Below are 22,162 nucleotides of genomic sequence, written 5' to 3'. Positions count from 1 at the left end.
CCCCCCCCCCCCCCCACCCCCCCCCCCCCCCACCCCCCCCCCCCCCCACCCCCCCCCCCCCCCACCCCCCCCCCCCCCCACCCCCCCCCCCCCCCACCCCCCCCCCCCCCCACCCCCCCCCCCCCCCACCCCCCCCCCCCCCCACCCCCCCCCCCCCCCACCCCCCCCCCCCCCCACCCCCCCCCCCCCCCACCCCCCCCCCCCCCCACCCCCCCCCCCCCCCACCCCCCCCCCCCCCCACCCCCCCCCCCCCCCACCCCCCCCCCCCCCCACCCCCCCCCCCCCCCACCCCCCCCCCCCCCCACCCCCCCCCCCCCCCACCCCCCCCCCCCCCCACCCCCCCCCCCCCCCACCCCCCCCCCCCCCCACCCCCCCCCCCCCCCACCCCCCCCCCCCCCCACCCCCCCCCCCCCCCACCCCCCCCCCCCCCCACCCCCCCCCCCCCCCACCCCCCCCCCCCCCCACCCCCCCCCCCCCCCACCCCCCCCCCCCCCCACCCCCCCCCCCCCCCACCCCCCCCCCCCCCCACCCCCCCCCCCCCCCACCCCCCCCCCCCCCCACCCCCCCCCCCCCCCACCCCCCCCCCCCCCCACCCCCCCCCCCCCCCACCCCCCCCCCCCCCCACCCCCCCCCCCCCCCACCCCCCCCCCCCCCCACCCCCCCCCCCCCCCACCCCCCCCCCCCCCCACCCCCCCCCCCCCCCACCCCCCCCCCCCCCCACCCCCCCCCCCCCCCACCCCCCCCCCCCCCCACCCCCCCCCCCCCCCACCCCCCCCCCCCCCCACCCCCCCCCCCCCCCACCCCCCCCCCCCCCCACCCCCCCCCCCCCCCACCCCCCCCCCCCCCCACCCCCCCCCCCCCCCACCCCCCCCCCCCCCCACCCCCCCCCCCCCCCACCCCCCCCCCCCCCCACCCCCCCCCCCCCCCACCCCCCCCCCCCCCCACCCCCCCCCCCCCCCACCCCCCCCCCCCCCCACCCCCCCCCCCCCCCACCCCCCCCCCCCCCCACCCCCCCCCCCCCCCACCCCCCCCCCCCCCCACCCCCCCCCCCCCCCACCCCCCCCCCCCCCCACCCCCCCCCCCCCCCACCCCCCCCCCCCCCCACCCCCCCCCCCCCCCACCCCCCCCCCCCCCCACCCCCCCCCCCCCCCACCCCCCCCCCCCCCCACCCCCCCCCCCCCCCACCCCCCCCCCCCCCCACCCCCCCCCCCCCCCACCCCCCCCCCCCCCCACCCCCCCCCCCCCCCACCCCCCCCCCCCCCCACCCCCCCCCCCCCCCACCCCCCCCCCCCCCCACCCCCCCCCCCCCCCACCCCCCCCCCATCCCACCCCCCCCCCCCCCCACCCCCCCCCCCCTTCCCCCACCCCCCCCCCCCCCCCCCCCCCCCCCCAACCCCCCCCCCCCCCACCCCCCCCCCCCCCCGCCCCCCCCCCCCCGGCCCCCCCCCCCCCCCCCCGCCCCCCCCCCCCCCCCCCCCCCCCCCCGCCCGCCCCCCCCCCCCCCCCCCCGCGCCCCCCCTCCCCCCCCCCCCCCCCCTCCCCCCCCCCCCCCCCCCCCCCCCCCCCCCCGCCCCCCCCCCCCCCATCCAGGTCATTTTGAATTCTGACTCTGTCCTCTGGGGTATTAGCTACCCCTCCTAATTTGGTGTCACCTGCAAATTTGGTTACACATGCCCTCTATTCAATCATCCAAGTAATTGATAAAAAAAATATTGAATAGCACTGGACCCAGGACAGAACCCTGTGGCACCTCACTAGTCACTTCTTTCCAGGATGAAGATGAGCCATTGATGAGCATCCTTTGAGTTTTATCAGACAACCAATTAGAAATCCATCTAATGGTAGCATTGTCTAGTCCACGTTTCACTAGCTTACTTGCAAAAATATTATGGGGGACCTTGTCAAAAGCTTTACTAAAATCAAGGTATGCTACATCTGCAGCATTCCCTTCATCTACCAAGTTAGTCACTCTTTCAAAAAAAGAGATAAGATTAGTCTGGCATGACTTGTTTTTCAGAAACCTATGGTTTCTTTCAGAAACCTATGTAATCACTTTTTGTGATTACAGTATTCCCTTCTAAGTGCTGGCAGACTATCTGTCTAATGATCTGCTCCAGAATCTTCCCTGGCATTGATGTCAGGCTGACTGGACGGTAATTATTAGGGTCCTCCTTTTTCCCCCTTTTTGAATATGGGGATAACACTACGCTCCTCCAGTCCACTGGGACTTCTCCTGTTCTTTAGGAGTTCTCAAAGAGTTCCCATTGCTAGACTTCATACATTTTGAGAATGGAAAACCTTGCCTTAAAAAGTATTACACTCATTCTTAAAAGAGAAAACATTTCACAGGGATTTTTTTCATGGCTCCTCCAAATGTCCAAACAAATATCCAAACAGTGCTCCAAACTTTTCAAATCAGAAAATTTACATCTCTATTTTACAAATGGCAGCCACTGAGGAGCTGTGGCCTTTCTTACATGCAAAAAGCTTTTAATTTCACCCAACACTAACAGTCTAGGATTCTAACCCACACCTTTAGATGTAAGTACACAAATAATCATATCAGCCCTCCTCACACCTGACTGGGTTCCAAGAAACATCTTTTGCCATAATCCATTTAAGGACATTGTTCAGCTCTATAGGAGTCAGAAGGCTCAAGAATATTGGGGGGGGGGGGGGGGCAAAGAGATCTTTCCCATGATACAGAATTGAAATTACCGGTATTCATTATGTGTGAATCACTGATTGGCTGGTGCAGCTATCTGAAACAGCCAATGGAGCAGCAGAGCAGCCACACCTCAAATGCCAGGGCTGTTGTCGTTTCTTCCTTCCTGCGCCATCAATATCAGCCCCTTGGCCGCATGAGCTCACTCCCTTTCCCCGGCCCTCCCCCAATCTAGCAACTCCTGCTTCCATTTGGAAGCTGCTTTGGAGGCCTTCTTCACCTGGCTGTAGCTTTCCAGCTTGTCCCTTCCCTTCTGCTCGGCCCCCTCCCCCTTTCCCAGTTCAGCTCCCCACAGAGAACAAGGTCTTCACTTCAGCGTCAACAGCAGTTGAGGTTTTTACAGCTCGTGCTACATGTACCTTGCAAAAGGGCAGTAGCTACTTTTAAAACAGCGATAGACTGTATGAATAGAAGCCTGCATTCCATAATCAGGGCATTGTTCTCTCTAAATGGACCCAGACTTCACAAACATGCTTCTCAGCACAGTGCCAAGGAAGGGTGTGTGTCTTGTTTTTAAAACAGTAAATTATGTTAATTCATTTCCTCTGGCCAAACAGTGGTAATAAACTTGGAAAGGGGAGAGGGAAAAGTAAACAGGAGTCAATTACAAGGCAGGGAGGAAGGGGGAAGTAATTGAACAAGGTGGCCAAATGCCTCTCTGCAAAAGGGAGTGGGTTTCATTGTCCACAAGTGGCCCTTGCAGCCTGCTAATAAGCACCACGGGGAAAGCGACAAGGAACCACGGGGCCAACATTTTAAGCCGATGAGCAGCTTGCGAGTTCTTAAGAGCTAGAAAAATCTTACTGCATGATCCACAAGGCTTGTCCTTCATCCTAGCAGCTTTCTTCCACGGACTATTCAAGGGGCAAGGGTGACTAGAGCCAACCTGAAGACTTCAAGTGGGTTGCCCATTTTCCATCAGAAATTTCCTCAGGGAGTTTCCAATGTTGAACTCCCAGAACCCCAATTAGCATGGATGGGAGAAAGGGCAACTCACGGCCCTGGGAATTAACTGGCTAGAAGCTTTACTTTATAAATGGCATGGCAAAGAACGGTTGGGATGACTGACTGCACTAGAAGAATGCGATGGCTTTAGGGGGATAAAGGAAAAATAAGCCTCAAATTCCACTGTTAGCCTATATTCTTTTCAAAACAGAAAAAGCTCCTCTAGCTATATCTAGGCTACAGAGTCTGCAGCGGCTGGGGCTACATAGTCCTTCAAATGAATTTAGCCATCAATAAGCATTAGATTTGAATTGTTCTTAATGCTCACAGAACTAAGTGCAAGTGTCCCACCCCCCATTTTCTTAAAGGTACATTAATACTAGTTTCTATTCATCTGAACTACAGTCAGTAGTAAGCAGTGTATTAAATCCTACCCAGTTACTACAGTGGTAGCACCAAACATCCCAGCATTATAAAGGAACAGTGCAGAATGCTACAAAACTCAGAGATTATTGCTTTCCTTCCGAAAGAGATGTGCTTTGCCTGAAGCTCAGCAAGATTATTCACTAGACTGTTGCAAGGAACCATAGAAAACACACTCAGCACACACCACAACAAGGGGTCGGTCGCTGTGGCATATCAGCACAATGTGCTTGCTCTGACCAGGGTGGCTTGATCTCACCATATTTAGGAAGCTAAACAGAGTTGGCCCAGGTGAGTACTTGGCTGGGAGACCACCAAGGAAGTTGAGAGGTTTTGCTGTCAAGTCACAGCTGACTGAGCAACTCCATAAGGATTTCAAGGCGGGGGGCGGGCGGTCCAGAGGTGGTTGCCATTGCCTGCCTCTGCATAGTGACCCTGGACTTCCTTGGTGGTCCCCCATCCCAATACTAACAATGGCCAACCATACAATAACAAATTCCGACTTAACAAATGCATGGTATTCAAACCTTACCATAAATAATTGGCTACGAGTTTGGGAGGAGGAAAATGGCAGCTGCTGGGAAAGAACGTTTGGAGCTATATGCTGGCCTGGAGAGTGTGTTATTTACTGAACTCAGAACTTTAATGATTTCCTCAGTCTTTCATTCACAGCTAATGACCTTGTGAGTCTTACAGCAGTGGGTTGTTTATATTTGGTTCGCATAAGCTCACAGATAAATGCTGAAATCATTGCTTGTGGAAAGAACTAACTGGCAGCGAAGCTGATGCACTTCTCTTCTCTTCAGATAACCTCTGCCTTATCACCAACTGCTAGTGAGTTATTTTCATTTTTGTATTGCCTAATTAGCACTTGATGCCTCTCTGTTGTAGAAATTAAAAGTTTAATAGTCTGCAAAAGGGAAGTCCGACGACGAACCCTTAGCCAATTGCCATACAGGACACACACACACCCAAACCCTGCGTGCTCATTTACCCAAGCCCTGCCCACCTCCTCCCAAACCAACCTGCTCCACAGCCAGCAAACCCTCCCTGCCTCCCCCCCCAACCATTCAAATTCCACTCCCACCCTAACCCACACCTTCCAAACTCCCCCACCAGAATCCTCACCTTTCTGACCTCCCCCCCACCCCAAGCCGCTCCTCTCCACCCTCCCCATCACCTCTCCAATCTCTCCCACCCCCAAGCCACAGACCCAGAACCAGGTAAATGGCAAGCATTGCACTGGGAGCCAGGGGGCCCCCACAGCCCCAGTAAAGCCCATTGCAGGGGGCCCATTGCATCTCCTCATCAAGGGGCTTTGCTGATAGTATACAAAATAGGTCTATTTTTAGATATTTGAACTTTTCATAAAAACTGGTTGTGATATGATTTTCATAGAATCACAGAGTTGGAAGAGACCACAAGGGCCATCAAGTCCAACCCCCTGCAATGCAGGATCACACAATCAAAGCACTCCCGACATATGTTCATCCAGCCTTTGTTTAAAAACCTCCAAAAAAGGAGACTCCACCACTCTCCAAGGCAGTGAATTCCACTGTCGAACAGCCCTGACGGTCAGGAAGTTCTTCCTAATGTTTAGGTGGGATCTCTTTTCCTTCACCTTGAATCCATTACACCGTGTCCTAGTCTCTGAGGCAGCAGAAAACAAGCTTGTTCCCTCTTTGACATGACATCTCTTCAAATATTTAAACATGGTTATCACATCACTCCTTAACCAACACTTCTCCAGACTAAACATCCCCAGCTCCCTAAGCCTCTCTTCATAGGGCATGGACTCCAGACCCTTTACCATTTTGGTTGCCCTCCTCTGGACCCGCTCCAGCTGGTCAATATCCCTCCTGAACAGCGGTGCCCAGAACTGTACACAATATTCCAGGTGAGGTCTAACCAACGCAGAATAGAGAGGTACAATTACATCCCTCGATCTTGACACTATACTCCTATTGATACAACCCAGAATCGCATTGGCTTTCTTGGCCGCCACATCACATTGAAAAACTAAATGTTCTTCTGTCCAGAATAAGAAATAATAATTGCATAATTTGAAGCTAACAGCAGTTCTGTATTCAGTAATTGGCATTTTAGCTTCTTACTTATATCCGGTTTGTTTTTTAATTTAAAAATTTAAAAAAAATTCAGACATTTAAGGTACAAACTGGTCCTTATATAGTTTGAGAATAAGTTCCATGTTGTGGAGGTCATTCAGAAGGCCCAGCCCTATCTCTATTCTCACCAATTAAACTTCAAGATGTAAAGTCATGGAAATACTACCTGCTGCCAGCCAGGGCTCAGATGTATCAGCAGCTGGGACTTGTGTGAACAGAGTCCCCAGTGGGCTTGGGGGCCTCCACCAACTCCCTCATGTTGCACCTTCAGCCATTTGAATCAGGTCTCAGACACCCGATTGACACAGAAAAATACACTGGAAGCTCCATTCACAAGACCTCCAGTATCTAATCTGTTTTTCCCTCAAGAGAAGAGAATAATAGGTGAGATGACTCAACAGTAAAAAAAAACCCCAACCTTTGTCTGTCACAAAGCCACTGTGGCAGAAAGCCACTGTGGCAGAAGGAATGAGGGGATCTTGGGCCTGTAAGACCAGGCTTATGGCTGAGGCAGCTACAGCTAACATCTGGAGGTCTCCCCCATCAACCAGCCCTGACAATGAAATTGTCTAGGTTGTTACTTATTAGTGCCCCAGTATATAGGCTTAAAACTGAGATGGTGTCACTACTTGATGTTGTACTTATTAATGTGTCATAAACTGTTTTAATTGGTTTAAAATTGTTGAACGCCACCCCAAAAGGAGAGGGGTAGGACATTTAAACAAATGAAAAAGTTTACTAAAGCATTCTCTGAGCTTTATAACATTTGTGTGTAATACCAACAGTTCCAAAGATACCATTAAGTCACAACAGAAGCCGAGAGCCATTTACACTATGAAATTGTAAGAGTTTCATGAAATAAATGAACCAGGAATCAAGCTTTGCTTCAGTAACTTATAAGAAAAGAGGGCAGATAAAATTCTCCAACGAGATCGCTGTTCCCATTTATATTTTCCCCCTCTTATGCATGCTCAAAACTACGTTTGAACACTTAATGGAAGAAACAGCCTGCAGACACTGGCTGGAGTTCTTGAAAATTGGATGTGTGTTTGAAGAAATAAAACTATTGGATGCCATGTTTCTATATAAACACAATAATCAACTGACCAAATTCAATGCAGCCAGTGTTTATCAGATTTGGAAAGAACATAATCCAGAGAGAGGCTTGGATTTCAGAGGGAGTTAGAAGAGATGGCTTACCTTAACGTGAAACTGAATTTTTTAACCAACCCTATGTCATAGACATGCACTTCAGAAACGCTGACACAAAAAGGCTTTTGTAGCCTGTTGTGGGTGTCCCTCCTCTTTTGGGAGCGCTCTAACAACCCACCCACACACCCTCTCCCTTCTGCCCCTTCCAGCCCTGGAGCAGGCCAAGGCCTTCTCTAGCTGCCACCACTCTAGTTGTCTGGGGGCCAAAGCAGGGAGGGTCCAGAGCACCCACCTCCCTTCACCCTTCCAAACAGCACCCCCTCCACCAGCTAAATGGGCACCCCTGGGGCATGAGGACCCAGGCAGGTTAAAGCAAACTGTTTTATTGAACAAGCTGCATAATCACCCAACAAACAGGCAAGAGAGAAACACCTGGAAGCAACACCTTTAGCAGGGGATATATTTTCAGCCAGCAGGGGGAAATAAATGCGAAAAGGAGCTGGCCAAAAAAAAACCAGACACCCAACGCAGCTGCAGGACTCATCCCGGAAGTGCAGGACCCGGCTCCAGGGGCCACCCCACCCTCCCTCCATGCTGGCAGCTGCACCACCTCTCTGCTCCTCAATTCAGCATGTGGGGGGAGGGGCTTATATTATTTCTCTCCTGGCCCCACCTCCTTGGCAGTGATTGGTTATCCCCTTCCCACCAATTCCACCCAGTCCAATCACAAGGCTCAGAAGCTGCCTGGGAAATGTAGGCCTAGAGGGGAAACCTCAGCCAGGCCTCGGGCTGACCAGTGGGGGAGAGACATCCTCCAGGCCGGCTGTGCCTCAGCCTCGGGGGTCAGGCCAGGGCTAGGGGCCACTTCGCCACAGGGGTGATGTGAAGCCTCTGCAGGCGCACGGCGGAAAGGCAGAAACGATATTTGCAATATTCAGCTGTCAACGGACAATTACAGACGCTTCTCTCTGAATTCCAAGGTTCTGTCAGCGGAACCACACATTATTTTCTCAAGGCCCCGCACAGACACATGCATTCTGGGATGTTCCCTTCAGATTTTTAACACACAAAGCTAAGAACGTTAAACTTCAACATGAAAAACAATAACTTGGCATTCATATGGCACTTTGAAGGTAGGGTTCATATGTTTCACCTTACCTGGTCATCCTCAATGCTCTGTAAGGCAGGCGTTGTACTGCCATCTCCAGAGCATAAATGGAGGACAGGGCTCCAACAGGATGGCCTGGCTGAAGCCACCTGGGCAGAGCAGAGGGTTTGGTCTCTTCCACCATGATGCTTAAACCAGCCCTCATGTTGGCAAACACAGGAATACCCATCAGGGAGTCAGGGCTGGCTACACTTCCCAGCTGATGGTACATACAATGGTAAACACAGTTTTGGTTGTGTATAGTATGCAAAACATTGCCAAATATCACAGAACCACAACACCAGGGGAAACAAGAATGACAGGGATCCTGTTCAAACAATTGCAAGCCAAGATTTTGGTCCACTTGACGAGGCTGAAACCAGTTTAACACATTTAAACCTACAGAAGATGGACAGAGAGTGTGTTAGAGTTACCTGTCTCCATTCAGAGTCTCTTGTCTAACAAGAGGAACATTACAGTACGAGATAATTTAGGTAAGAATCCAGACACCCGAGGAGATCCACAAGCTCTCATTGACTGGACTGAGGATCAGAATGCTACATTAAAATGGTTGGAGTCAGTCACATCTGTACCATACCCATCCCACAACGAGTGCATGAGTTCATACATTTTATCCTCTCAAAAAAATTGTTGGGAAGCTTAGAGACTGGTCCAATGTATACATGGAGAGGGAAAGGTCCCCCCCTCCACTCTCTTTGTTAGCTTAGGAAGGTGTCCTTGCCTCCCTACCCCAGGAACTAGATTCATGTTAGACTTGTAAAATCTCTTCTGCAGTAGAGGGGCAAGCCGAAAGCCACAGGTTGTCTTGTCTGATGCACTATCCCATTTTGCTTTGCTTATACCTGGGGGGAAAGCCTGAGGATTTCCTGAAATACTTTTTGAGAATCCTTACCCCTTTCCTATTTCAGTGGCCCACTAGTCCCAGTAGCTCTTCTCAAACTGATAACGACTGTGGATGCAATTCCCAAATGCTTCTGCAAAGCAGCCCAACAGTTTCAGCTTTGGACTACAATTAAATGTGGAAATCTCTTCAGCTACTTTGACAGAAAGAAGAGTTTGGATTTATACCCCACTTACAAACTCTTTCCCTTCCTCTCCCCACAACAGACACCTTGTAAGTTAGGTGGGCTGAAGAAAATTCTGAGAGAACTGCAACTATCCAAGGTCACCCAGCAGGCTTCATGTGGGGGAGTGGAGAAAAAATCCAGTTCACCAGATAACAGTCCACTGATAGTGTGCAGGAGTGAAGAAACAAACCCAATTCCCCCTATTAGAGTCTACCGCTCTTAACCACTGCACTACGCTGAAAGCTTGAAAAAGTACACAAATATTACAGAAGCATAGTGTAAAACAATCCTAAAAGGAAGAGAAAGATAATGTGTCAAGGTCTGTACGGGTTCAGTCTGCACTGATCCAGGATGTAATATATATGGTTATCTAGTTCACACCAAAGTCAAAGTAACAATTAAAAAGAAATGTCAACCTCTGGGAGAATTACTGCCTTACAGACAGGCAGAATTTCACTTGTCAAAATTAATGTCCCACGAATAACTCTTTCCCCTAATTAGAAGGCGAATTCTTGGCAAAGGTCTACAAACAGAATCATTCTGAGATCTTAGCAAACACTCATCTTAACTTTATTGGATAACAGGAAAAAGAACAGTTTTCACACAGCTTAAATCTCCAAGAAAAGAGATGTCTGTTTTTTCGTGTTATAAAGTTGCTAAACATATTATTTTAATGGCTAGTTGCATCACCCTACATTCCATAGATAAAAATAAGGCATAAATATCAATGTTTCTCAGGCAAATCAAATTTTTACCCACCCTTCTCATCTGGGATAATAGTACCATTGGTCATAAAGTATCTCTACAATAAAACTCTACAATAAAGTAATAGAATAATCTATTTTGATTACATCCAAGCATGGCTGATTCCATCTAAACTCCAGTGGTACAATTTTTGGTAGCACATTCTGTGTGAAGAACTGAGGAGCTGGTTTCAGAAGTTTTAACCATACTACAGATTCCACCTCCAGTGGCATAGCTGCCACGGGGACAAGTGGGGACATGTGCCGCAGACGCATGCTGATTAGTCACGTGGTGGCGCAAAATGCCCCCCCCCCCATGACTACGCCACTGAGCTGGGGAACAGGAAGCAGCAGGGGTGTGGCTGGGGCACTCCAGCCACGGCTGCGCTGCTTCCCACTCCAAGCCAAGGCTGGAGCACCCCTCCCTCTCAGAGAGGGAGGGGCGCTCCAGCCTGCAGCCTTGGTGCTTTTTTTTTAAGCCAAGAAAGGCCTTGGCTAAAAAAATGTGCCGAGGGAGGGAGGCAGAGAGGGGTCTTCCCCGGCCCCGGAGTCTGGCTGGGCTGCACCCCTGCCCACAGCAGCTCCCCAGCCAGTCCCTGGGCCAAGGAGGGAGGCAGGGAGGGGCTTTCCCCCACCTGGGAGTCTGGCTGGGCTGTTGCCAGGCACAGGAAGAGGGAAGGAGGCACCCTGCACCCAGGAGGTAAGGGGACGTGGCAAGGGGCCCATGGGGGGCACGGAAAACTCAGAGTCCGCCCTGGGCTCTGTTTTGGGCAGTTACACCTCTGTCCACCTCTATACAAAAATGAATATATATCACTCAAATGGGACTGTGTTTGGGACCTATCATTTCTTGTAACATCTGGGAACATAAAATGAGCATAATAATCTCTACAAATTAGTATTTACACTATATAGGCAACACCCTTTGGATCCCATATTAAACATTCCATGAAGAATCATCTTCTACTTAAAAAGAAAAAAAGACTACCTTCTACTTTAAGCCAGACACCTAACATAAACAAAGAAATACTATAGATTATAGAAAATCTATATCGAAAATCCACTATAGATTAAATGAAAGTGTACTTCAGGGCACACTATCTATTGCAAAATGAAACCAAAAGGAATTTTAAAAAAGAAAGAGTTATTGTTTTTGATGAAACCCAGAACAAGTGCTGCTCTTAAGTACTGCAATATAGGATTAATCTGAACACAAACAACTTGAATAGAATAGAATAGAATAGAATAGAATAGAATAGAATAGAATAGAATAGAATAGAATAGAATAGAATAGAATCTTTATTGGCCAAGTGTGATTGGACACACAAGGAATTTGTCTCCGGTGCATATGCTCTCAGTGTACATAAAAGAAAATACATTTGTCAAGAATCATAAGGTACAGCACTTAATGATTGTCATATAGGTCTAGTAAGCAATCAGGAAACAATCAATAGTAATAAAAACATAAAATGTAAAATCATAAAATAAAAATGGCTTCACAAGCCACCACAGACATAAGCCAAGTGTTTCACTTCTGTGGGGGGAAAAGGGGGCTGCCCTGATGCCTGAATGAAGGACTTCAGAATCATTTCAGTGTCTACTAGAAGCCTTCGTGTGACTCTGACTAGGGCCCCTTCCGCACACGCAAAATAATGTGTTTTCAAACCACTTTCACAACTGTTTGCAAGTAGATTTTGCTATTCCGCACAGCTTCAAAGAGCACTGAAAGCAGTTTGAAAGTGCATTATTCTGCATGTGCAGAATGAGCCTAGGTATTTATAATAGAACATGAGTCCAGGGACACCCCCTGAAGACCAAAAAAATTGATTCAAACATGACCTTTCCTGAGTCAGAGTTCATCATGAGATGCATATCAGATCATTCATTAAGTCATAACAGAAGGCAGAGAACATTATCAAGAGAGGAAAGTGCATAACAAAAACTAATCAAAGGAGCAATCAGTTAATTCAGCGTGAATGTGGGCCACTACCAACTCCTGTTAGACAGGCATCTATCATAACACAAGGTAAGCAGATACAACAAAGTATTATACAAGACAATCGCTCCTGCAGAGAGGGAGGAACTCTGGTCCCTGCTCAGACTCCATAATAGATCTGAATTCAGAAACACTATGTTGAAGATCCCTTGTGTGAGAATACTCCAGCATTAATGAAGAAGTGAGCTCTGACTAAGGAACTCTTATGCTGGAATAAATGGTCATGGCGCCACTGGCCTCCTGTCGTATTTCACTGGTACAGACACATATGACCATCCATCTGGAATCATCCTCATGTAGCTATGTAAAAACAAAAAACAACCCAGCATCCACTACTGTTTGTTGTGCAACTGAGTAATAGACCAGTGAATGTTTCAGCCAACCAAAGTTATCTGAAGTTACACCAAATGTCTGAAATGAATAAATGCTGGTAACTTGTGTTGTGCAGTAAAACTGTGCTTAGAAAGTTGAGTCAGAAAAGCATCCCGGCACCCAAGGAGAGCTGATGCAACTGAACAGAGCTCCGTTCTTAGGGACTCCATTTCTAAAATGCACAGCAGTCTTCCTGGGCTCATTAGCAAACGGCACTACATGTTCCTAACATTAATAATAATTTAGAAAAAAATCAGTTTGAAGATAGAGTTATCTAGCTTTTAAGCACAAAATGCAAGCCTTCAAAAGTCTAACCTCTTATCAGTCACCTCACTTACATCTGCACAGATGACACTCATCTAGTTTTCAAGTGATTTAAAATACACAGAGAGAAACAGAAAAGAAACCCTCAGAAAATTTAGAGAAATCCCTTCTTGCTTAAGTTTGACACTGAATTTTCAAAGACGCCAGCAACAGGACTGAGGAACAAGTCAGATTTCAATATAAACAGGAGCATCATGTGGAACTTCTCCCTCAGGGCCAAACTCTCCATAATTCCCATCCCAAATGAAGTGGTTTCAGGGGATTTTGGGACTGGTGGTAACCATACCTCTTTGTTACAAAGAAACTGGGGTTTTATGTTGCAGATACAACTGAAGAAAAACCTAAAAGTCAACTTCTGCATCTCGTATATTCTCTACATACTGATAGCCAATGGTGACTACTTCAATATTACTGAAAATATTACTGAAAAAAAACGCTGTTGTTTCAACCACAAGCCAAGTTGTCATCAATTATAAGAGCAAATCCATTCTATGCTACATGATGGTAATAATGTCACTGACAACCATTTGAGATTAGCTTAATGACCATAGAATTACTTTGGGGGAGATTTTAGTTACATTAAAAGGTCCAAGTAGTAGATCAAAGAGATATAAATGAAAGTGAAAACAACAACTAAAGCTCGTCGACTTCAGGAGAAATATCAGTTTATAGTCTAAAGTGGGCATTTCTTCTCTGAAGCTTCGGAACTTCTTGCTGTAATATCAAAGCCAACAGGATGCCAACTTCACAGATCTGGAACACAGGAACCTCCCAACAAAATCACACCCCATCTAACCTGGCACCCTGTTTCACACAGTACCCAACCAGTTGCCCTGTAAGATCAACAGACGACAAGGCTGCCTCCTGGCACTGGTTTACTTCCTCTAAACGAGTTCCTTTTAGTCACTTGAGTTAGTAAGCATTAGCCACTTTGAGACTCCTTATGGTTGAGAAAAGTGAGCTATAAATCCAAACTCTTCCTCTTTTTCAATGAGAAGGACTGATCATTCCAGATCTATGGCTGAGACTGAGTCCCAGTTGAATAAACCAGTTGTCCATTCCTTTCTTGGCAACCCCCACAACTCTGTCTCCTGCTTCCTTTTTTCTTCTTTCCCACCCACCAGCCAATCAGACTTCAGCTTTTACTCCTTCCCTCTCCCTGGCAGCTTCTCCCCAAGAAAAATCTGACCAAGCTGCACAGGGACCACCAGGCTGGGCCAGGTAAAAATGAGACTTCCTTCAAGTTCATAGAGAATCCATTTTCCGTCCCACCTCCATTTTGCAGAACTACAGATCCAAACTCTGTGGCCCAGATCAGAATTAGCTGTCAGAAATATGCTTTTGTCATAAAATAATATTTTGACAACATTTTAATCCTGTTTCAATTTTTTAAAAAATAGAATTCCTAATTTTTTCCCCTCTCTCATTCAGTATAAATACATGCCTGCTTCATATGGAACCAATTAACTCTATTTGCCAGGTAAAATGACCCCAAGTTCAGAAAACATTGGCTGGTCTACAAAGCCAGAAAGTGTGCTGAAAGAATCAGGTTCGATGTCACTCCTTTCCCGACTTTATGCACATAAATAGTAAGAACATATTTATCCCGAGGCCTCCAGGCGGGTTACAATAAAGCAAAACAAAATCCCTATAATCTCATGTACTCTGTATATCTCACTGAAGTGTCTCTACACATTTTGATTCCCAAGTATCTATTTTCTTCTAACCCTTTCCACTTCCCACAGCCCATAATACCCTTTCTATGACTAACTGGTGGTTGTGGAAAGTGCCAAGTCTCAGCCAATTTATGGTGGCCACATAGGTTTTCAAGGCTAGAGATGTTCAGAAGTGGCTTCATCCACCGCCTGCCTCTGCCTAGCGACCTTCGGCTTCCTAGGGCAGTGGTGGCGAACCTTTGGCACTCCAGATGTTATGGACTACAATTCCCATCAGCCCCTTCCAGCATGGCCAATTGACCATGATGGAAGGGGCTGATGGGAATTGTAGTCCATAACATCTGGAGTGTCAAAGGTTCGCCACCACTGCCCTAGGGGGTCTCCCATCCAAGTGCTAACCGGGGCCAATCCTGCATAGCTTCTGAGGTCTGAATAGATTGGATTGGCCTAACTAGCACTGCCACCATCCAGTCCTTGGTCTCCTGGAATTGTTCCTGGTAGCAGGAATTTAACTGGTGCATATTATCATGGCAGCTGGTCATTTGTTAAAGTAGGCTAAATGTAGATCTGTAATCATGAAGCGGTCAGGATACGACACACAGAGGAAGAAATCTGTAACATCCACACTCTCTCTCTTTTTGCTGCCGATTTTACTCAAAAGCAGGACTCCAGGTATACCATCAAAAAAAAACAAAAAGCAAAAAGAGCGGAGGTCACATTACATTTGCATGGAAATTACAGTCATGTTCAATATAATTTTCTGTGTAGAACTTTGGGGGGAGCATTTTTCAAGTGCTTCTTTTCCTTCTGCATTGAGCAAGGGCGAATTTTACAAGGCCTTCACTAAAACGTGGCAGCACCGCTAATAAACAGTTAATACTGCTTCAGGGCCCCAGTCTGGCCCATAGACCGCTATGCCTTAAGTCATCTAACCCTTCACGTGGGATCTTGGGACTTCATTACCCGTCTGAAACTGGAAACAACTGCCACAGTCTACTTGAACTGATCTACCGGGGGGGGGGGGGGGGACACATAGGCATATTTTAGAAAACAGCACTTAAACTTTACCCTGTTGCATTTCTAGCAAGTTACATTTTACAAGTCTATTTATTTTGAAGCTTTGACTCTGGCAATATTTCCATCATTCAGAAGACGGCCTGGCCTCTAAACACATCAGTGGACCACGTGTACTTTTCAGATTCACATATATCACCACATGATCTTCCCTCTGCTGAAATCCTAGATATGCAGCCAAACAACAGGTATTTTTCCTTCTTCACAGGACATAACTATTTTGCACAACTCATGAAGCCAACTGCAAAGCAAACTCTAGAAACACCCTTCTTGAATTCCTATTTTCCCATGCAGAAGTTACAAAGTACAAAAGAACCACCTTTTCCTTTGATCTTAGTCCTAACAATTGCAGACAAACAAGAATATCTCTCCTTGAAATCTGGTTTTCTTAAGAAGTCACTTCTCTATTCAGACTCTGGATCTTTCCCAGAGTTCCACAGCATCTATTAAACTGGGATATATTTGCATGACCTAATACGCAATGGACTCCATTCATTCAGCACTCTCTAATCTATGGCATCCGTCTGAAGATTGTCTCCATTCAGGCTGGGAGTCTTAAAAAACATGGCTGTTTGCCTTCCATCCAACACTGTAGGAGGATCATTTTACACGGCTACTGCCTCTATAAAATATTTGCTAACGCCTGAGCACAGTCGAGGCGGCCATTGTTTCCACAGCAAGCCCGGGACTCTGTTCCCTCTTATACTGGGCCTGACGTATGTGGCAGCAAACACAGCTCTGCTCAAACGTAAAGAACCTGAGATCCAATTCTGTTACGGGGACTTCTGCGATCCACACGTCTCATTCAGAATCATTAATATCTCAGAGTTCACTGAAAAGTAGGCTGGATTCTTTATTACTTGCAAAAAGAGAAGACAAAGAGTACACTAATGCTGATATTTACAGGGCCTTTTCCAGCACAAACAAGACGCCTCTGTGAGAAACGCTCTGGATGCTAACGCAGCACCCTCTGAGAAAGGGCTGCTCCAGGAACATCACAGGGAAGAGAACTTCTCTCATCTCTCCCCAGCCCCCCACACAGCTTTGTTATTGCTTCCCTGGAGTCACTCCTTTTTAGTAAGGCAACCTGCTCAGGGGAATCTGGTCATGTGCTGGAGCCCCCCCCCCCCCCCCCCTCATATATGTGCTAACTGTTGAGAACTGTCATTTGCCTGTCACTGGAGGAAAGTTAATGGATTTGTTTGTTTAGTTGGTGCTCTTGGGAATTCAGGGAGGGAGCTGGGCTGAGAGATTACAGGGAAGGGAGGGGGGAGAGACTCTCCCCAGATCCAAGCAGGAATGCAACTGTTTTTCTTTCGTCCCAGACTGAAATCTGGAAGGCAACTGTGCATTCTCACACCTAAGGAATAACAACCGCCACGGAAAGCCCCAGAACACACACCTGCAGGGCAGGAAATAAGCACCACAAGCAAAAAAGTGTTGCTTCAGTGGCAAGGAACAAGCTACCCGTTTTGTGCACACGGAGGATGGTTCCTGGGACGGCGCACAAAGGCAGCAACATGTGCGTGAAACAGGCGTCCAAGGAGAGTAACAAGATCGAAGGCAAACAGTTTGCAGGCGGCTGGAAGCCGGCTCTTCTCACCTCTGGCTGAGTCCACCAGCGCCACGATCCCCGCCAAGAGCAGCACGAGCCGGACTTCCATGTTGAAAGGGGGGGAGGTCTCTCCTGGGGGCGCAGCTCACCGGTCCTTCGGCGCTGCGGGAGGCGGCGCGAGGGGGGGGAGGGGAGAGAAGCGAGAGAGAGAGAGAGTCAAAGCACAAAGCAGTCGAGGGAAGGCACATTAACCAGGAGCAGGACCGCAACCATCAGCTCCCGGGGGCGGGCGGGGGGCGCCATTCCAGGGGAACTCGCCTGCGGAGCCTCATCCTCCTGCCAGGCACTGACGGCCCAACGGGTCGGGGGTGGGGGGCGAGCGGGGCGCCAGGCGCTTCCCAGTGCCCACAACTTCCGCGCGCCGCTCCTCGCCGGCATCGCATCGCACCGGCGGGCGGGCGGCCTGGGTAGCGGCTCTGGTGGCCGTCCGCGGCGAGGACCTGCCTGCCTGCCGGCGGCCCGGGGCTCAGCCTCTCCCTGCCCGGGGGCCACGCAGCTACCCCCACGCCCCAGCCGGCGACCCACCACGCCGGGAGGGAACCCTTCAGCGCCGCCTCCTTGCTTGGCCTCGGCCGCCTCCCCCAGCCAAGAGTCCCTCTTCCCACGGGACGCTGCGGAGCCGAGCGGCGGCTAAGTCCCCGCCGGGCGAGCCGCAGGGCTGAGGGCGACTGCCCGACTCGGGGGAGCTGCGGGCGAGCGGGGGGGGGGGGCGGCGAAGCCCCACCTGGAGCCCGGCGGCCCCGATCCAGCCCAGCCCACTCGGCGGCGGCGGCGAGCGGGCAGAGGAGCGGGCGGGCGGGCGAGGCGGCCGGCGGTACCTGGCGCGGATGCTGTGGCGACGGCTGGTGCGCGGGCGGGCGGGCGCGACGGGGGCGTCCCGCTTCTCCTTCATTCCCGACGGGGCTCCTCCGCCACCATCTCTCCGCCGGCGGGACGCAGAAGAGAAGCGGCGCGGGCGGCCGGCGGAGGCGCCGGAGGGGGGGGGAAGCTGGGCAGCCCGCGGGGGAGGAGGGTCTCGTGGGCGCCGTGGGGGGCGGGCGGGCGGGCGGCGCGCTGGGTGCGGGGCTGCTGCCTGGGGCGCCGAAGGGCGACTCCTCCCCGCCCCCCGCCGGGCTGCCCACTTCTGGGGAGCGCCCGAGGCGGCCGCGCAGGCCCCGCCCCGCCCCGAACTTTGCGCCAATCCGCGCCTGCCCCTGCCCCGCCCCTTTAACCCTTCGCTGGCGCCCAGAGCCCCGCCTCGCCCCTCCCCCCCGCGTGCCTCTCGGCCCGCCCCTCGCCCAGGAGGAAGGCGGGAGCCGGGAGGAGCTGCGGTGGGGGCGCGGGGAGATGGGGGGCTGGGCTGGGCTCTGCCGTCTCTGGCGCGGCCGGACTCGGCAGGGGCGGGGCATCGCAGCCAGAGGCCCCGCCCCGCTCACCTGTCGAGCACCCCGTCGCATAGCCCAGGCTGCAGCGGCTGGAGACGCCATCGGGAGGCCGCTTTGTGCCCCCGGCGTTGGTTTCCAGGCGCTGCCCGGGGTGGGTCGGGACGGTTAATGGAGACTGGCTTCGAGGAAGACTGTGCGGCGCTGGCGGAGCGCCCCCCTCTGCCAGTCGAGAGGTCGCCAGACTCGCCGCCAGTCGGCTCGACGCCCCCCCTCCGCCATTGCTGCGACGCCCCCTCTGAGCGCTGCCCGCCCGCTCCTTTGGGAACACCTGCCCCCCCCCCCCGTCCAACCGACCCCAGCAGCAGCCGGTGGCCCCGCCCCGGTCCAAGGGCGCTTGCTTGGCCGGTGCCCGCCGTCAGCAGCAGCAGCAGGAGCCTGGGGGTGGGGGCGATGTGTAGCGCTGCACGCCTCTTCAGGCGGTCCTGGTGCTGGACCTGAAGCACAAACACGCACGGGAGAATGGAGTTCTTCTCTTCTTCGATTATTGTGGGCTGTGTGGCTGTGGTCTGGTGGATCTTCTTTTGCCTGCATCTGTGGCTGGCATCTTCAGAGGTGTATCACAGAGAAAAGTCTGTTACGCACTGTGTGAGAAGGGAATATTTAATTTAGTTTAATGTTTAGTTGAGTCCCTTCTCACACAGTGGGTAACAGACTTCTCTCTGTGATACACCTCTGAAGATGCCAGCCACAGATGCAGGCAAAACGTTAGGAACAAGATCCACCAGACCACGGCCACGCAGCCCTGAAAACCCACCACAACCAGTTGAGTTCTACCATGAAAACCTTCAACAATATGCAGAACACGGAGTTGCATGTACCTGTCACCGTTGTTCATCGAGCTCTTCTCTGCAGACGCACTCTGCAGACCCACTGTGCCTGCTCGTCCGCAGATCTGTTTCTAACTATGTAGCTGCAGAGGGGATGCCCCTCCCACCCAGTCAGGAAACAGGTCTTTTCCCACCCAAAATCCCATGGATTGGATGGGGGGGCTCCCCCTCCAACCTCGCTTCCTACTTGCCACCACAAGCTCCCAGAGGATTGACACTGAGAGAGCTCACTACGAGATAGGGGGAAGAGTCTGTGTTTCTGCACAGAGGACCTCAGTGAACAGCAGCTACAGGTAAGGGCAACTCTGTCTTCACCTTTGGTCTTCTGAGGCATCCCCACCTTGGGATTTTAGCAAGCTGACATACTTGGAGGTGGAATGGAGCTCTCACAGGATCAGCATATGCCAAGTCGCTCTTCCCCGGCAGTCTGTTGAGGGCGTAGTGTGTTCTCCGGCTGCCTCACGTTGCAGCTGTACAGATCTCTGAGAGTAGGACATGCCAATAATGCATGTCCGAGGACCCCGTCCTGTGGACTGGACCTTCACACCCACTGTCGAGGCCTTTCTTGCCGCTCTGTAACAGACCTTGATGGCAGACACCACCCATCTGGTACCGTCCTGCCCTTTTCAGTACCCTCATCACATCTTACCCTTTGGCAACATGTAAATTATCGTGACAAACAACTCTCAGCCAATATGCCAACAGGATTGTCCGCTCACCCATGGGTTGTGGGTTCATTTCACCAGCCAAGCCCGCTCTCGCCTCCCCCCCACCCACAAGTGAGCTAGCCGCAGCCACCGCCAGCACAATGGAAGCAGGATGCCCTCCATGCTGGGCCGGCAAAAGCCCGCCTGCTTCTCCCACCTCCATCCGAACATAAGCCGGCTAAGGCAGCCACCGGGGCAATGGCAGCACGCTGACCTCCATGCTGGCAGGTCACCCCCCCCCCACCGCCTCTCCCAGACAAATCATTTCCACTCTCCCAAACCTCCACAAAAGCCCTCCTGCTTCACCCCCTGCCCTCTTCCAGGCGGCACATTAGGCCTGTTACCAGTGATGTACCATCTATGGGGACAAGGGGTACCCAGTGTCCCTGGGCGCACACCATCTGGTCACGTGGGGGGGGTGCAAAATCAGCCCCCCATGTGACCAGAGAGTCATCCTCCCCATGGAAGCACAGAACAAAGCAACTTTTGTCATAGGCGTAGAATTACATTTTCAAGCCTCCTGGTGCCCCCGAGAGCTTTGCCCCTCCCCACTCCACAGGGCAGGGCAGAGCATCTCAGCCCCACCCACCTACACAGTGTGCAATGTGCAGAGTTGGCCCTCCCTCAGCCCCACCCCCTGGCCAATCTGGAGATCCAGAACATAGCCTTACCTCATTACTTTTAGTAGGCCTAGTCCTGCCTTGAATTATAATTTCAAGTTACGGTGAGCATTTCAACAATAACTTGAAAAGGTAGTCCAGGGCAGAACTGGGTCTGCTAAAAGCAGGGAGATGGGGCCTCATTCCTGATTTCCAAGCTCAGTGCCTTGGACTGTGTTTTCAAGACATTTCAACAACATACCCATGAGCCTTTGCTAAATTTAGGGTTGTACTATTCCTTGGAAAAGCCCTCTCTGTTTTTATTATATTGTGATATCGACATCTTGATATAAGCATTTAGATTTTTTGAATTTTGATTTGATTTGAAATTTAATTTATATACTGCCCTCATTCAGGGCGGTGTACAACAGTACATTAATACAGTAGAACTAGGCATAAACCATAATGAATGAACAACAATATATGAGAACAGTAGGACTAGGCATAATAACAACATCGTTTACAATAAACCCTAACATGGTCCAACATCAGCTCAATAATGCTTAATACACAATAATACTTAATATTCCTATCACAGGTTAACAATTGATAACATAACCAACATAACACTTCATAACAATTTGTAATAGCATAACAACATAATACATTGTGTAACATAATAGCATGACACCAAGTGTCACAACATCCTGACACCTACAACAGCATTAACCTAAGACATGAAATCATAACCATTACAACTAAGCCAAACCTCATAAATTAGTTAACCTGATAAAAGCATCAAATTTAGATGGCGACTTCCCATAAATACTATAATCCAGGACGACCTAAAATTACAAAATCCCATATACACTCTGCAGTCATTAGTTCCAATGTTCTTACAAGAGGCTGCCACTGCTGCCGCCATGTTCTTGCCTAGCAGAGGGCTGCTGGCACCGCCATGTTCTCATTGGCAACGCCTCACTCCCAAACGGGGAATTCTCTATCCTCTAGACAGGGGAAACTTGGATGGTTCTTTGGCAGAGGCACACTCGGATGTATTCTGAGTGGGGGCTCTTGGTTATTTGCCAATGTTTCCTGGGGGGCCTGCCACCACCCCTGACGACAACGCTCCCCACACCCCATTCGGAGGAGCAGGAAGGAGCCAGCAACATGAAAGGGGTGTGTGACGGGGAAATCAT

General features: G+C 51.1%; 1 protein-coding gene across 2 annotated transcripts in view; it reads right to left on the bottom strand.

Moving 5' to 3' along the window:
• FGFRL1 (fibroblast growth factor receptor like 1) overlaps nucleotides 1-18,518 on the bottom strand; it is a 190,531-nt gene extending 172,013 nt beyond the window's left edge. The window contains exons 1-2 of one of the 2 annotated variants that reach the window (XM_048494981.1): nucleotides 18,225-18,518; nucleotides 17,395-17,508 (exon numbers count right to left, since the gene is read on the bottom strand). In XM_048494981.1, the coding sequence (XP_048350938.1) occupies nucleotides 17,395-17,455 (61 nt within the window). In that variant the 5' untranslated portion in view covers nucleotides 17,456-17,508; nucleotides 18,225-18,518. Of the gene's footprint in view, nucleotides 1-17,394; nucleotides 17,509-18,130; nucleotides 18,200-18,224 lie in introns of those variants that run through there. The other variant, XM_048494982.1, reaches the window with a different exon arrangement.
• Nucleotides 18,519-22,162: the final 3,644 nt, after the last annotated feature.

The sequence above is a fragment of the Sphaerodactylus townsendi genome, linkage group LG04 (assembly GCF_021028975.2).
Source record: "Sphaerodactylus townsendi isolate TG3544 linkage group LG04, MPM_Stown_v2.3, whole genome shotgun sequence".
In the NCBI taxonomy this organism is placed as follows: Eukaryota; Metazoa; Chordata; class Lepidosauria; order Squamata; family Sphaerodactylidae; genus Sphaerodactylus; species Sphaerodactylus townsendi.
Note: the sequence above shows the minus strand (reverse complement) of the source record. Positions and strands in the feature narration are given on the sequence as shown.